Raw genomic sequence first — 12,041 nt, 5'->3', positions numbered from 1 at the left:
ATGTCGAAGGGTCGACGGTGGGTCGCGGGAATAGATGTGAATCGAAGATGACGAAACTCATAAATGGTAAACAAAGGATAGCCAAGGGATCTATATAGCGTCTTTGTAGAAGCATACACTCATTGAAGGTGCACTATGATATGCTTAGGGTCCACCATTAAAGACAGGGGGCATATGACTGATGAGACTGTGAACTATGGAAGTGGGTTCAGAAGGGGTTTGTGATGAGAAAAGGGAGGGGTGTATGTGAAGGGCAGACAGGGCAAAGATGAGGCGTATTGTTTTAGACTACCAGCTAGAGACGCCGTGTGAATGGCGTCAGGGCACCCGGCGTCCATCTTAGATGACCCTTGAAGAAGTCGGTATAAGGCAAGGATCGGAAATGCGTGTGTAACTGAGCAATTGGGTCTGAGAAGAAGCATTTGCAAAAGATCAACCGGTTGAGAGATGTGAGGCAAAGTCAGGAATGGGTCTGAGTGGCCGAAAAGATCGTGAGAGCAATCCAGAGAGCAAGCCTAGTAACAGTAGGTAGTGTAAGAGAACTGCCATCCATCAAGCAGAGGTCCTGACAATGGCTCTGGAGATTGTTGAAGGATCGGCGTTGTTCATCGCCATCCACCACGTAACAGACACCCCTGGCCCAGGACCTTGGTAAGAGGCGCGCCAGAAGATTAGAGGGGAATGGCAGTCGTCGACGTGGCTTGCCTGGGGGTAGAGCTAAGAGCTGTTGAGCGAGCGCGCCTCGGAACCTGGGGCGTCATGGGTAAGTGAGCAAGTCCCGGGCCACAATTGAATCTATGGGGTGTGTACGTAGTATACATCCTTCTCTGTACTTCAGAAGCAATTGCTCGTGCTGGGCGCTGAACAGCGTCTTCTGGCTTTCTCCATTGGCGGCCGTTTGGATCGTGCTCTGCTCTTTCCTTTTCTCCATTAATAGCTGGGTATCAATGCATGAGATAAGAAATGCGCCTGTTTCCAAGCCATTCTGTGTTTTTCGTTGTGGTTGTTGTTTATCTTAGGATGAGCCTAACGAATGTCGTCAATTGCCACTTTGTATTCAGTCTCTGGATGATTTGAGCAACAAGAGTGATGAGCCTTTGCTACAATTCTTTTATGGCGAATTATGAAGGTGCGGTCAGGGTGTAGACATGCCTCCGGTTCGTGTTTTGGTGAAAAATGTTAAGTGGGCTGCCGGCCAAAAAGACGAGAGGGAAAAAACCAGAGACCCGCCGTGCTCGACTGTAGCTAGTACATTATTAAGAAAGCACACGCCATGATCCATCAGTTTTATCCATAGCTTCATGGGCTGTAGGATCCATTTGTTCTTCAGATTTATTCTCTCAATCTGCAGCATGCTCGGTGTAAAGCCAGCTGTGAGGCAGAAAACAACATGAGATGTAGAAGGCGGTAATTGTGAGTGTAAATATGTGCCTGTATAGTATAGAATATAACCAGACTGATCAGAGGCTAGACTGTGTTCTGTTAGCTGGAGCAGGAGAATATTCCATAACCTTTCAGAGATCGTGTGAGAAATGACCAATGGTCAAACATAGCCAAGTTGTTTTAGACCAACCCGCCTGTCAAAAACGAGCCCTACTACCCAGTGCAATATGGGGAAAGCTGCCACTGTCAATCAAGTTACAGTACTGTATCGATCGTAGTATTGAATGACACCGAAGATGATCGTACTGCAGGGAATGATCCGCAACAATTACCAGACGTAGGCAAAGACGCCCATTGCAAGTCATAATATGACCATTATCAACTGTCATGGGACTTTGTTCAATTTCCGCCATTATGGTTCCCGATCGAGAGAAGCTAGTGAATGATGTCTTTGCGTTCAGTAGCAACCGTGGGCTAAAGCCAGAGAGCCAGGGAGGGCTTCGAGGGTGACAAGAAAAGCAATGCTTCAAGACGGTCCAAGTCGCGAGAAAAGAAAGAATAGGAAAAGCAACATTGGACCATTAAGGCATAGTGTTGGTCCACAACCCACATATGGAGGTGGTTCCGAATAAGCAAGCCGAAAATAATCGCTGGCCAATGGATGCGGAAAGGGCGATGGCAGCTAGCATCCTTGCTGAAGTTTTGATGCTCGTGCTTAGATTGAAGGGTACATAGATTGGCTCTCGTGTCAACCGGAGAGCGCGATATTGGTATGGGACGTGCCAGCAACAATGCTGAAGCTTGGCTTGCTCTTTTCACTCAATGATTCGGGTTGTTCAGCTGCCAGCGCAGGTACAGGACCCTCACGGTCGTATTGCTATTGGGGACAGGCGGTCAGTTCGATTGATTCTCGCAACGGAGCCAATGGCAGTTGATGGAATCTCTCGGTGGCCGAGCGCAGCTTGGAAGATGGGAACAAGACAGGACGACGGGCTTAGGCCGGATATTCGATGACACATGTCAGCGAGGAGTGCTGAGAGCCTTGATCCTGGCTGACCTGCTTGCGTATCTCTCTGTACGTGCGTTAAGAGGAAGGGAAGAAGAGGAAGCAACGATGTTGACAGCGACAAACGATCGGTCAAGGCGGTTGTTCCCTAACGAGGTACCTACCCTAAGCGGAAATTCTGGGTCCAGGCAGGAGCGCTACCGAACCCCTAGGGTAGGTGCTAGTCATGACAACAATCATCGAATTCGATACAGCGGTCAAGAGACAAAAGCATTGAGATGGATTGGTGCTGGTGCATTAAAATCGGTACCATAATAAGTGACTTGGCTAATTGCTGAGTTCCTAGTCAGAGTGAATTGATTGTCCGTGGCACAAACGATATTGGGGCGAGGCTTGTAGTCACAAGTGATTCTAGACGATGTGATGGGATATCAGTAGATGCATGATATTAAAAAGTGCATCTCAACGCAGAAGGTAATACAAGCACATTAATGCCGGTCAAGATTGGGCTGGCCTCAGATCTATGGATGGCAGTAACGACCCTTAATTCCAGCATGTGGTACACCGCCGCCACTAAAATGCCAGTTGGGGTTACTTTCACCGCCACACTTGTCATCTCCAGGATTTAAATCTTCACAACAACATTCAAAAACTTGATATTTAGCAACACCGCGTCATGAGCTTCTGGGTACAAACTTTCTTGAGAATTGCGATACTGAAACTGTGGTATACACAAAATACCGTTACATCGCTAAACAGTCTTAGGATGAGCTCCGGTCAGTGCTTGACAATTGCACTCTCTCCATCCAAGACAAACATCACTGGCTACCCTGAATCAACATCTTCAACAGCTGCAGGTGCTCTGGCTAAACTGTCACAGGGTTATCGGCAAGATCTCCCACCATCCAACCCGGCCGTCCCCACAGCAAGTACCGGTACCTGAATAACAAGGGTCACTGCTGAAGCGCACTAGCTGACGCGCATATCGGATCATGTTTCACGCGTCTAGCACTGTAAAAGGCAACGCGCATCAGCTATGCAGGAGACGAGACGCTTCTGGTTGGGGCGCGACGATAGTGATATCCGATGAGAGGTGCCCAGGTGCTAAACAACAATGCCCAATCACGGATTTGCCCACAGTTGACCCATTGGCCAAAGAGAAATCTTATGCCATGAATTGCGGTCCTGCTCGCCTTGCATAGCATAGCATCCAACAGAATAGCTTCAGGCGGAGCGTTCTAATGAATGTTGTGCATGAGCTGGTGCAATTCGGTAATGCTTGATCAACACGCATATGCACCCCATCCCGGCCCATCTTCATTACTAGATCGAGTCACCAAGAATGACGATCGAGACGATCTAAGCCTCGTCTAAAAACCGTTGGCCGTTGAATTCTACAGTAGTTTATCTGGCTCACTTACCTCGCTTTGGATAAGAATGGAAAGATTGAAGCAAGATGCACCGCATGTATCTAGTACCGGGTGCCGCGAACATCGGTCCTTAGCTATTAGCAAGGATCTTTATCCACTCAAGGTTACGTCCGCCCTAAAAATTTCCGACCTCAAACCGCCGTCTGTCCATGCTTGACGCTCCACCTCAGCCACCGTGGAAGTGATGGATATTGGATATCTTTTACCAAAGCTGCAGTACAGTACTCTCTGTACCTGTACCTACTAATCTACCTACCCTAACTCTAGCTGGACCCGCGTTGGCACGGCCTAAAAATGACACTGACGGCCTCAATATTGAGTCCTTGGTACACAGCTAAGTACTTCAGCGGGTGATGTTAGTTAACATCATGACCAACCAGAACGACAACGTTGGTTCCCTCTCCCATCATCGTATTCAAGTGCTGCAGGTACCTTTTTTTTGACATGGACAGTCCCCATTACGCCACACCGTTGTGCCGCTGAATCTCGAATTTTAGACCAACCGCTTCTTTTCCTGAGCATGCTTGGGCTGAAACACTTTAAGCCACCCCACTGAAACTGTTCTAGAAACCTTCTTCATTCTACAACAACCTGAATCCACTCTACCGTTCATGAGAGCATGTGGCCATCATCGCGAGATGCTGTCATGGTCAGTTTCGTCGGCCTTCCCGTCTGTTCATGCTGTTGAGCTACACGAAGACTAAAGGCTCACCTGAATCTTTTTGGGCCATGAGGGGATCGACTGGACCGTGAATTCGTCATCGCTTAACGCGCGAACCCAACACCTTGCGCATCAGAGGGTATGTCGCTCGTCTCCACGAACGACGCTGCTACCATGAGCGCGGGAATGTAGCCGCAATTACAATCTGCGACTGGATACGAAGCTCTTCACCGCTTGCTTTGCCAGAGCTCAGTGATCATAGAGCTGTTCCACCCTCTCCCGACACGGCCGGATGTCGATGAATGCTGCGGCAGCCAAGGTCTGGGGTTGATAGCCAGGACGCGTCCTGTCAGCATTGGTGCAGTGATTCGCTTCATCGTCACCGAACGGCGCCATAACCAATTGCAGAATAAATCATGGGATGAACGGTTGGCGGGAGCTACCAACTTGTTAGCGACTTTTTAATTACCGCAAAGGAAAACTGCCAGGGTTTTGATGGCCTGTTGCAAATGCATTACTGCAATCCGGTTCGGCCGTTGGGTGTTTAGGTTCTTTAGCACGTCGGAGGATGTCTTAGATGACAAGCGAGAGGCGGACCAAAAGCGGAGGTACCCTTGGCTTCCAAGGTGATACTTGATACGACTGACTAAACTAACGAACTCCTGGTATTGTATGCCGTTATAGTTCCTCACATTGACCGAGGCGAACAAAGCGGAAAAGGTTTGATGTCCTTCTCAAGGGTCCCATGCTACCAACAGGAACCGCTTTCCGGACTCCGAAAGGACATGGAATCCAATGGATTGATCATGGATGGCTCTTAGTCAGTTGTGGTGGTTCATCAGCCAACAACTACGGATGGGTTGCCAGTCAATATCGCTGTGCTTTAACATTTGCAAAAGCGTCTTTCAGGACGATCACAAAGTTACGACGTCCGGCACCGTCTTGGAATGCCATAAGCATTTCTAAAACTACAAGAAGTATTGTTTATACATGGATATCGGATAAGAATGCGAGCAGAGTCGCACTCGCCATCCTTCTCATCATCGTCATCATATCCGCCATTGCAGACCCAATCCAAAGCCTTGCGATACCAGTCTCCTGAAAAGATTGCTTATCGCTTGACCCAGGCAGGCATCTTGCGTGCCTTGACATGGCCGTGCTTCTTTCTCTCCACAGTCCTCGGGTCTCTTGTGATACAGCCAGCTGTGAACACGAGGTTAGTCATTGCTCAAGGGTTAATCCTAATCCTTATAATGAAACACGTACCTTTTCGAAGAGCAGTCTTGAGTGCTGGCTCATGAACGATCAGAGCTTTGGCAACCGCCAACGTAAGTGCTTCGGCCTGACCGGTTGTTCCACCGCCCTCCACCAATGCCCAGACGTTATACTTGTCTAATCGCTCAGTGGCTTGAAGAGCCCAAACTGCGCTTTCACGATCATGAACACGACCAAAAGCCTGGCTTAAAGTCTTGCCATTGATCAAGACCTCTCCTGTACCCTCTACAACCCAAGCACGAGCAGTAGATTCCTTTCGCTTGCCAACACCAACAGCTCGACCATACTTGTCGATTGTTATCTCGTGGGGGACGTTCATGAATGGGTTGATATCACGCTTAAACTCCTCGAGGGCAGCTCGAACTTCCGCAGGGAAAAGCGAGGGCTCAATTTGGTTCAGACGCTTGGCGACCCGGATTACCTTGGCGTAGTGGGAAGCCTTGATCGGCTCACCGAGCTTTGATCGCATTTCCTGGAGCTTAACCCAAGCTGTTGGAGGAGCATGACTTGGTGGTAGTGTTGGTAGTGTGTGATATTTGGTGAGTAGGCGAGCGATACGGAGATACATCTCGTTGAATTGAGGCTCTCGTGAGAAGTACGAGGCCGAAAGTGGAACGGCACGAGCATGTTCAACTCCCTGGAACGGTATCGTGAATTTGGAGCTGGGGTCTGTCGTTACGGCGAAGTCGTCGGGTTTAGGCTCAACAATTGGCGTTGATGTCTCGGTAGCGATGCTTCGGATGGCGAGGGGAAAAGAGGGACGTTGCCAGGCTGACTGAGGCCATGGTGCTCGGAAAGCCTTGCCTTGGCATCGCAGCTGCCGTAGGCTTTGTGTAAATGTCGACATGATGGCCAATTCGGAGGAGAGCCCCGGCGGTATCGCGTATCGGACGAGGTTCACTGTCTACCCAGAAAAACTTCACGGGATTTCGAGATCCATCATCGGCTAGCTTCTGAATGAGGGTCACGTGAGAAGACCGATTAGACTCATCAGCGCACAGATCTCATCTCACCAGCCACTCTGCTACTCTGCAAGTCCTGCTGTAACCAGCCACCGCTCCCACCGTCCGCGTTGCTCGGGCAGTAAGGCAGGACCCCACTAGCGCGGGGCAGCAATTTGACACAATTATCTCACCTTTAAAAAAAATTTCCCCTCCTTCTTTTTCTCTCCTCATCTTCACTCTTTGTCTGTCAACCTAGCAAAGCATTCAAGATGGCTTTCGGAACTCTCTTCACCCGCGAGGTACATACTCTCGAGCCCTGAATCTGAATCTGCTGCATTTGCGTTTGCATTTGCATTTGCGAAGCTTTATGAGCGTCGTTACTGACTGGTCCGTTCTTTCAGAACAACTGCCGCTCTACTGCCATCAAGGCTGTGGCCAAGGCAAACGACATCGAGCTCAACATCGTCGAGGCTGAGAAGGGCAACGCTACCGCTGAGCACCTCAAGGCCAACGGTCTCGGCAAGATCCCCGCCTTCGTTGGTGAGGATGGCTTCGCTCTCTCTGAGTGCATTGCCATTGCTATCTACAGTAAGTGAAGCTCTGTGATGTCTCGGATCACACCACTTTTCCTGCCTGTTTCCCCTCCCTTGCGAATGATGATCTAGCTTTTTTTCATACAGTTATCCCTGTCTGAAATGTCTCTAAGAGACAATTTGTTGATAACGTCTAACTTCTGACCTTGCAACTCATCTTATTATTTTTGTCTTGCCACTCTGTCGGGAGCTTCGCTAACCCGCTGCAGTCACCTCCCAGAACGAGAAGACCACTCTTCTTGGCAAGACCAAGCAGGACTATGCTTCCATTCTGAAGTGGATGTCCTTCTTCAACTCTGAGGTCCTCCCCACCCTCATTGCTTGGTTCGCTCCCCTCAAGGGTGAGTCTCCCTACAACAAGAAGAACGTCGACGATGCCATCAAGGCTACCGAGAAGAACTTCGCCGTTGTCGAGCAGTACCTCCTCCACAACACCTTCCTCGTCAGCGAGCGCATCACCCTCGCCGATCTCTTCGCTGCTGGCATCGCCACCCGTGGCTTCCAGTACTTCTTTGACAAGCAGTGGCGCGAGGAGCACCCCGCTACCACACGATGGTTCGAGACTGTCCGCAGCCAGCCCATCTTCTCTGATGTCGCTGAGAAGGTTGAGCTCCTTGAGACCGTTGCTCTGACCAACACTCCCCCCAAGAAGCCCGAGCAGCCCAAGAAGGAGGCCGCCCCCGCTGCCGCCCCTGCTGCCGCTGCCGCTCCCGCTTCCGATGAGGCCCCCGCTGCCCCCAAGCCCAAGCACCCTCTTGAGGCTCTCGGCCGTCCCTCTTTCCCTCTTGACGAGTGGAAGCGCCAGTACTCCAACATCAAGGACCACAACGAGGCCATGAAGTACTTCTGGGAGAACTTCAACTTCGAGGAGTGGTCTATCTGGAAGGTTGACTACAAGTACAACGAGGAGCTTACCCTCACCTTCATGTCCAACAACCTGATTGGTGGCTTCAACAACCGTCTTGAGGGTTCCCGCAAGTACATCTTCGGATGTGCTGCCGTCTACGGCGAGAACAACGACTCCGTTATCCAGGGTGCTTTCGTCATCCGAGGTCAGGAGCACGTTCCCGCTTTCGACGTCGCCCCTGACTGGGAGAGCTACGAGTTCACCAAGCTCGACCCCTCCAAGCCCGAGGACCGACAGTTCGTCGAGGATGCCTGGGGTTGGGAGAAGGGTATCACCGTCAACGGCAAGGAGTACAAGCTTGCTGACGGTAAGGTCTTCAAGTAAACAAAACAAAATAAAAAAGGAAAAGAGAATTAAGAGCGATGATGATAATGGCTTTACGGTTAAATGGTTGGGAGGGTAAATGAGTTTATGATATCTTTATGCCTCATGAAGGCCCTGCCGGCTGGCAGAATCCTTATGTAGTCCCAAAAGAGAACAAAAGGTGTCCGTTTTTTTGCAAATACAGTTTCTGTGTATAACAACGTTTATTAGTATCGTGAGTGTCAGAAGAATTGTCCTTTAAGGCTTAGGGTACAAAAATAAAGTAGCCTAAACCCCGTCCTAAGTCGTCATAAGGTGACCTAAACATTTCGTCTCTTATGCTTTCGGCGGCCGATTCTTCTGACACCCTTACGATATCGCATGTGAAATGTCCTTGTACTGTTTTCGTTCGTCGTATTATGTGCTGTTTGAACATTATATCACCATTAGCTGAATTGTTATGCTACTAAGCGATCTGCCCCGCGTTTTGTGAGGAAGATCGATTAAATTTTGGAATTAAGTTGACTAGGAAACTTTGAAACTGAACTGAGCTGACAGAAATAGAACCTGTTTAAAACCTCGATAGGGTGACTGAATTATTCTGGTCTCTGTGCGCATCCTTTAGGTGGTCGTCGCAGATCGCATTGACTTTTCCCCTAGTCTTCACTCTTTTATCTTCATGTTGCGCAGATTCCTATATTTGCCAAAATCTTTCTCTTCCGGGAAAGCACAAATCGATTTCTTCACTCCTTCCGTTCGTTTTAGACCTACAGCTTTGCAAACTTCTGACTCAACATTAACGACGCCACCTTCCTCTCCGCAACATGCCCCTTTGCTTCATTCACCCAAAGCAATGACAGGATCTAGATCCAACGTGCCCACGGCACCCAAAGCGATGAATATACCTGGCCTCACTTTGGCGCAACCAGGCGCCGCGCCGCAGAATGCACCCAAGGGCCCAAAGAAGAGCAAAGCCGCTCCCGAGGCGCAAAAGTACGTGCTGCAATAAATATCCATCTCCTTCATTTGTACTTACAATTGTGTAAAGAGGACACAAGGGTTCTAAGAAGATCAAGAAGCCGCCTCCTCATCAAGTGCGAGCAGGAGCAGCTCGCGCGCCACGCTCTCAATCCCCTCCGAAAACTCCCAGTAAAGCCTCTGGAGGTGTCCCGGAGCCTACACCCCAGTACCTCGCCCAAGCGGATCTTGCGCCAGAGCGTCTGCCACGACCACGCCGCATACTTGTCGTTATCGATTTAAACGGCACACTTCTCCACCGCCCCAACAAGAAGCGTCCATTCAACTTTGTCGAACGGCCCCATGCGAAAACCTTCTTGACATACTGTATCGAGACTTTCCATGTCGCTATCTGGTCCTCAGCCCGTCCCGAGAATGTTGATAAGATGGTGGAGAAGCTCCTTACGCCCGAACAGCGCGCGCAATGCCTTGTTGTTTGGGGACGGGACTCTTTTGCTCTATCGGCAGATGATTACAACACCAAAGTTCAAGTGTATAAACGCCTTACTACGATCTGGACCAACCCAAGAGTGATGGAGGCTCACCCTCGTGCCTCCAAGGGAGGTTTATGGGATCAAACCAACACAATTCTTGTTGATGACTCGTTCGAGAAGGGTCGCAGTGAGCCTTTCAATATACTCACACTTCCAGAGTTCAGCGGATTGGCTCAAGAAATCCCGAACGTCTTGCCTCAGGTACACGACTACCTCAATGAGCTATCATATCAAGCAGACATCAGTCGCTATGTCCGACGAACACCCTTTCAGCTAGATCCGGAATATGTCCTGTCGGATGGACCGGAGGAGTTATGAGGTTGACAAACTTATAACGGTTGTCAACGCTACAGAGTTTATGTTGTACTTTGTAATATACAGGGCCACAAGGGCTGGCTAGACGTGTTGCAGCGGGTGTAATCGCAGCCTCCAAGGGCTGAGCGTGATTCTACAGCAAATACAGGAGTTAGAGTTAGAAGATTCGCTTCTTAGATACCCAATTATACATACGTCCTTGACTTAAACAATGCAATTCGTTTGCCTCTTTCGCATTCTGATGTTCCGATCGCGGGAAGATCACTGAGGTTATTCGCTTATCGGGGCTCTAAGATAAGAGCATATCGTGGGGCTTATCGAAGCTGGGTTAAAAAAAAGTTCCGTCGCATCACAGTGTCGCATAACAAAATTCATTAAAGTTTACGTTGTTTTGCGCAACATCACAATATGGCCTTGAAGCGAAAGCAGTCGTCCTCGTTAGGACTTGAAAGAAGAGTGCGACCGAGAAAGGAAGACGAATGGGAGGAGGAGCCTGAGAGCCAGAACTCCTCAAGTGAGGAGGAGGAGGAGGACGATGAGGTTGAGGAACAGGGTATTCGAGGCGAATATTCTGAGGATGAAGAGGAGGAGGACGTTGAAGGCCAAGAATTAGAAGATGGCTCAGAAGACGAGTCTGAGGTAAGTCTGCCGCGTTCTGTTTGACAGCCAGTTCTGACCAGACACAGCCCGAAGAAGATGCACCAAAGATAGACCTCTCATCCGTCTCATTTGGTGCCCTCGCAAAAGCACAAGAATCAATGCCCTCTGCAGGACGCAAATCAAAATCAAAGCAATCCGCAGGCGAAGACACTACAAAGACAGAAACACCAGCACCTCGCAAGCCCACACGATCAAAAGACGACCCCAAACCAAAGCGCTCATCCAAACACGCCCCCCAAGAACAAACCTCCAAGAAACCTGTATCTCGTCGTCGCGAGATCATCCCTGAAAACAAGCGCCAATTCCGCGACCCACGCTTCGATCCTTTAGTTGGCCGCGTCAACGAAGAAAAGGCCAGCAAAGCCTACGCCTTCCTGGACGAGTACCGCGACAAGGAGATGGCCGACCTGCGCGCACAGATCAAGAAGACCAAAAACTTTAACGAAAAGGAGAACCTCAAGCGTCAGCTACAGTCCATGGAATCCCGCAAGAAGGCCAACCTGCGCAGACAGGAGGAGGAGAAGCTGCTAAAGGAGCACCGCCAGAAGGAGAAGGAGCTTGTGGCGCAGGGCAAGACGCCTTTCTACCTGAAGAAGAGCGAGCAGAAGAAGCAACTCCTCGTGAACAGGTACGAGGGTATGAGTAAGGGACAGGTTGATAGAGCGATTGAGAGGAAGAGGAAGAAGGTTGCTGGTAAGGAGAAGAAGGAAATGGACTTCTTACAACGCCGAGGAGCAAGGGGTTGAAGTTGTTCATGTAGAAGTTACGCAGCGAATAGACCTTGATTTGACAGCGGTTGAAGTTGAGTCGTTTATGGATTGTGGCTTATATGCCATTGATACGAGGAGTTTGTTCAAATGAGAAACGATCTTATTCCTTTATGGTAGCCTAGACCAACACTTAGGCTACTTTATTCTAATGCACTAAACATTAGAGCATGATTCTCCTGTTGCCCACCTGCCTTCCATTCAACACTCTTCCAAGCCTATCGTAACCACAAAGCAATACCAAGCAAGATACCTAGCAAAAGGACAAAAAACATACAACAGCGGG

General features: G+C 49.5%; 4 protein-coding genes across 4 annotated transcripts; 3 read left to right on the top strand and 1 right to left on the bottom strand.

The window, feature by feature from the left end:
* Positions 1-5,591: 5,591 nt before the first annotated feature.
* FIESC28_09006 (uncharacterized protein) lies at positions 5,592-6,602 on the bottom strand (the record flags this gene model as incomplete). The annotated part of the gene is made up of 2 exons (XM_031163143.1): positions 5,592-5,683; positions 5,747-6,602. The coding sequence occupies 2 exons, from the start codon at positions 6,600-6,602 to the stop codon at positions 5,592-5,594; spliced, it is 948 nt and encodes a 315-aa protein (XP_031012721.1).
* Positions 6,603-6,968: 366 nt separating this feature from the next.
* On the top strand, positions 6,969-8,523 carry FIESC28_09005 (uncharacterized protein; the record flags this gene model as incomplete). The annotated part of the gene is made up of 3 exons (XM_031163142.1): positions 6,969-6,998; positions 7,101-7,287; positions 7,502-8,523. 3 exons carry the CDS (start codon positions 6,969-6,971, stop codon positions 8,521-8,523), a joined length of 1,239 nt encoding a protein of 412 aa, XP_031012720.1.
* An 832-nt stretch (positions 8,524-9,355) lies between these two features.
* On the top strand, positions 9,356-10,331 carry FIESC28_09004 (uncharacterized protein; the record flags this gene model as incomplete). The annotated part of the gene is made up of 2 exons (XM_031163141.1): positions 9,356-9,495; positions 9,551-10,331. 2 exons carry the CDS (start codon positions 9,356-9,358, stop codon positions 10,329-10,331), a joined length of 921 nt encoding a protein of 306 aa, XP_031012719.1.
* A 405-nt stretch (positions 10,332-10,736) lies between these two features.
* FIESC28_09003 (uncharacterized protein) lies at positions 10,737-11,734 on the top strand (the record flags this gene model as incomplete). Its single annotated transcript, XM_031163140.1, has 2 exons — positions 10,737-10,967; positions 11,015-11,734. The coding sequence occupies 2 exons, from the start codon at positions 10,737-10,739 to the stop codon at positions 11,732-11,734; spliced, it is 951 nt and encodes a 316-aa protein (XP_031012718.1).
* Positions 11,735-12,041: the final 307 nt, after the last annotated feature.

The sequence above is a fragment of the Fusarium coffeatum genome, assembly GCF_003316985.1.
Source record: "Fusarium coffeatum strain FIESC_28 chromosome Unknown BRIP53273_contig_221, whole genome shotgun sequence".
In the NCBI taxonomy this organism is placed as follows: domain Eukaryota; kingdom Fungi; phylum Ascomycota; class Sordariomycetes; order Hypocreales; family Nectriaceae; genus Fusarium; species Fusarium coffeatum.
The sequence above is the reverse complement of the archived record's forward strand: the minus strand, read 5'-3'. Positions and strand labels throughout refer to the sequence as shown.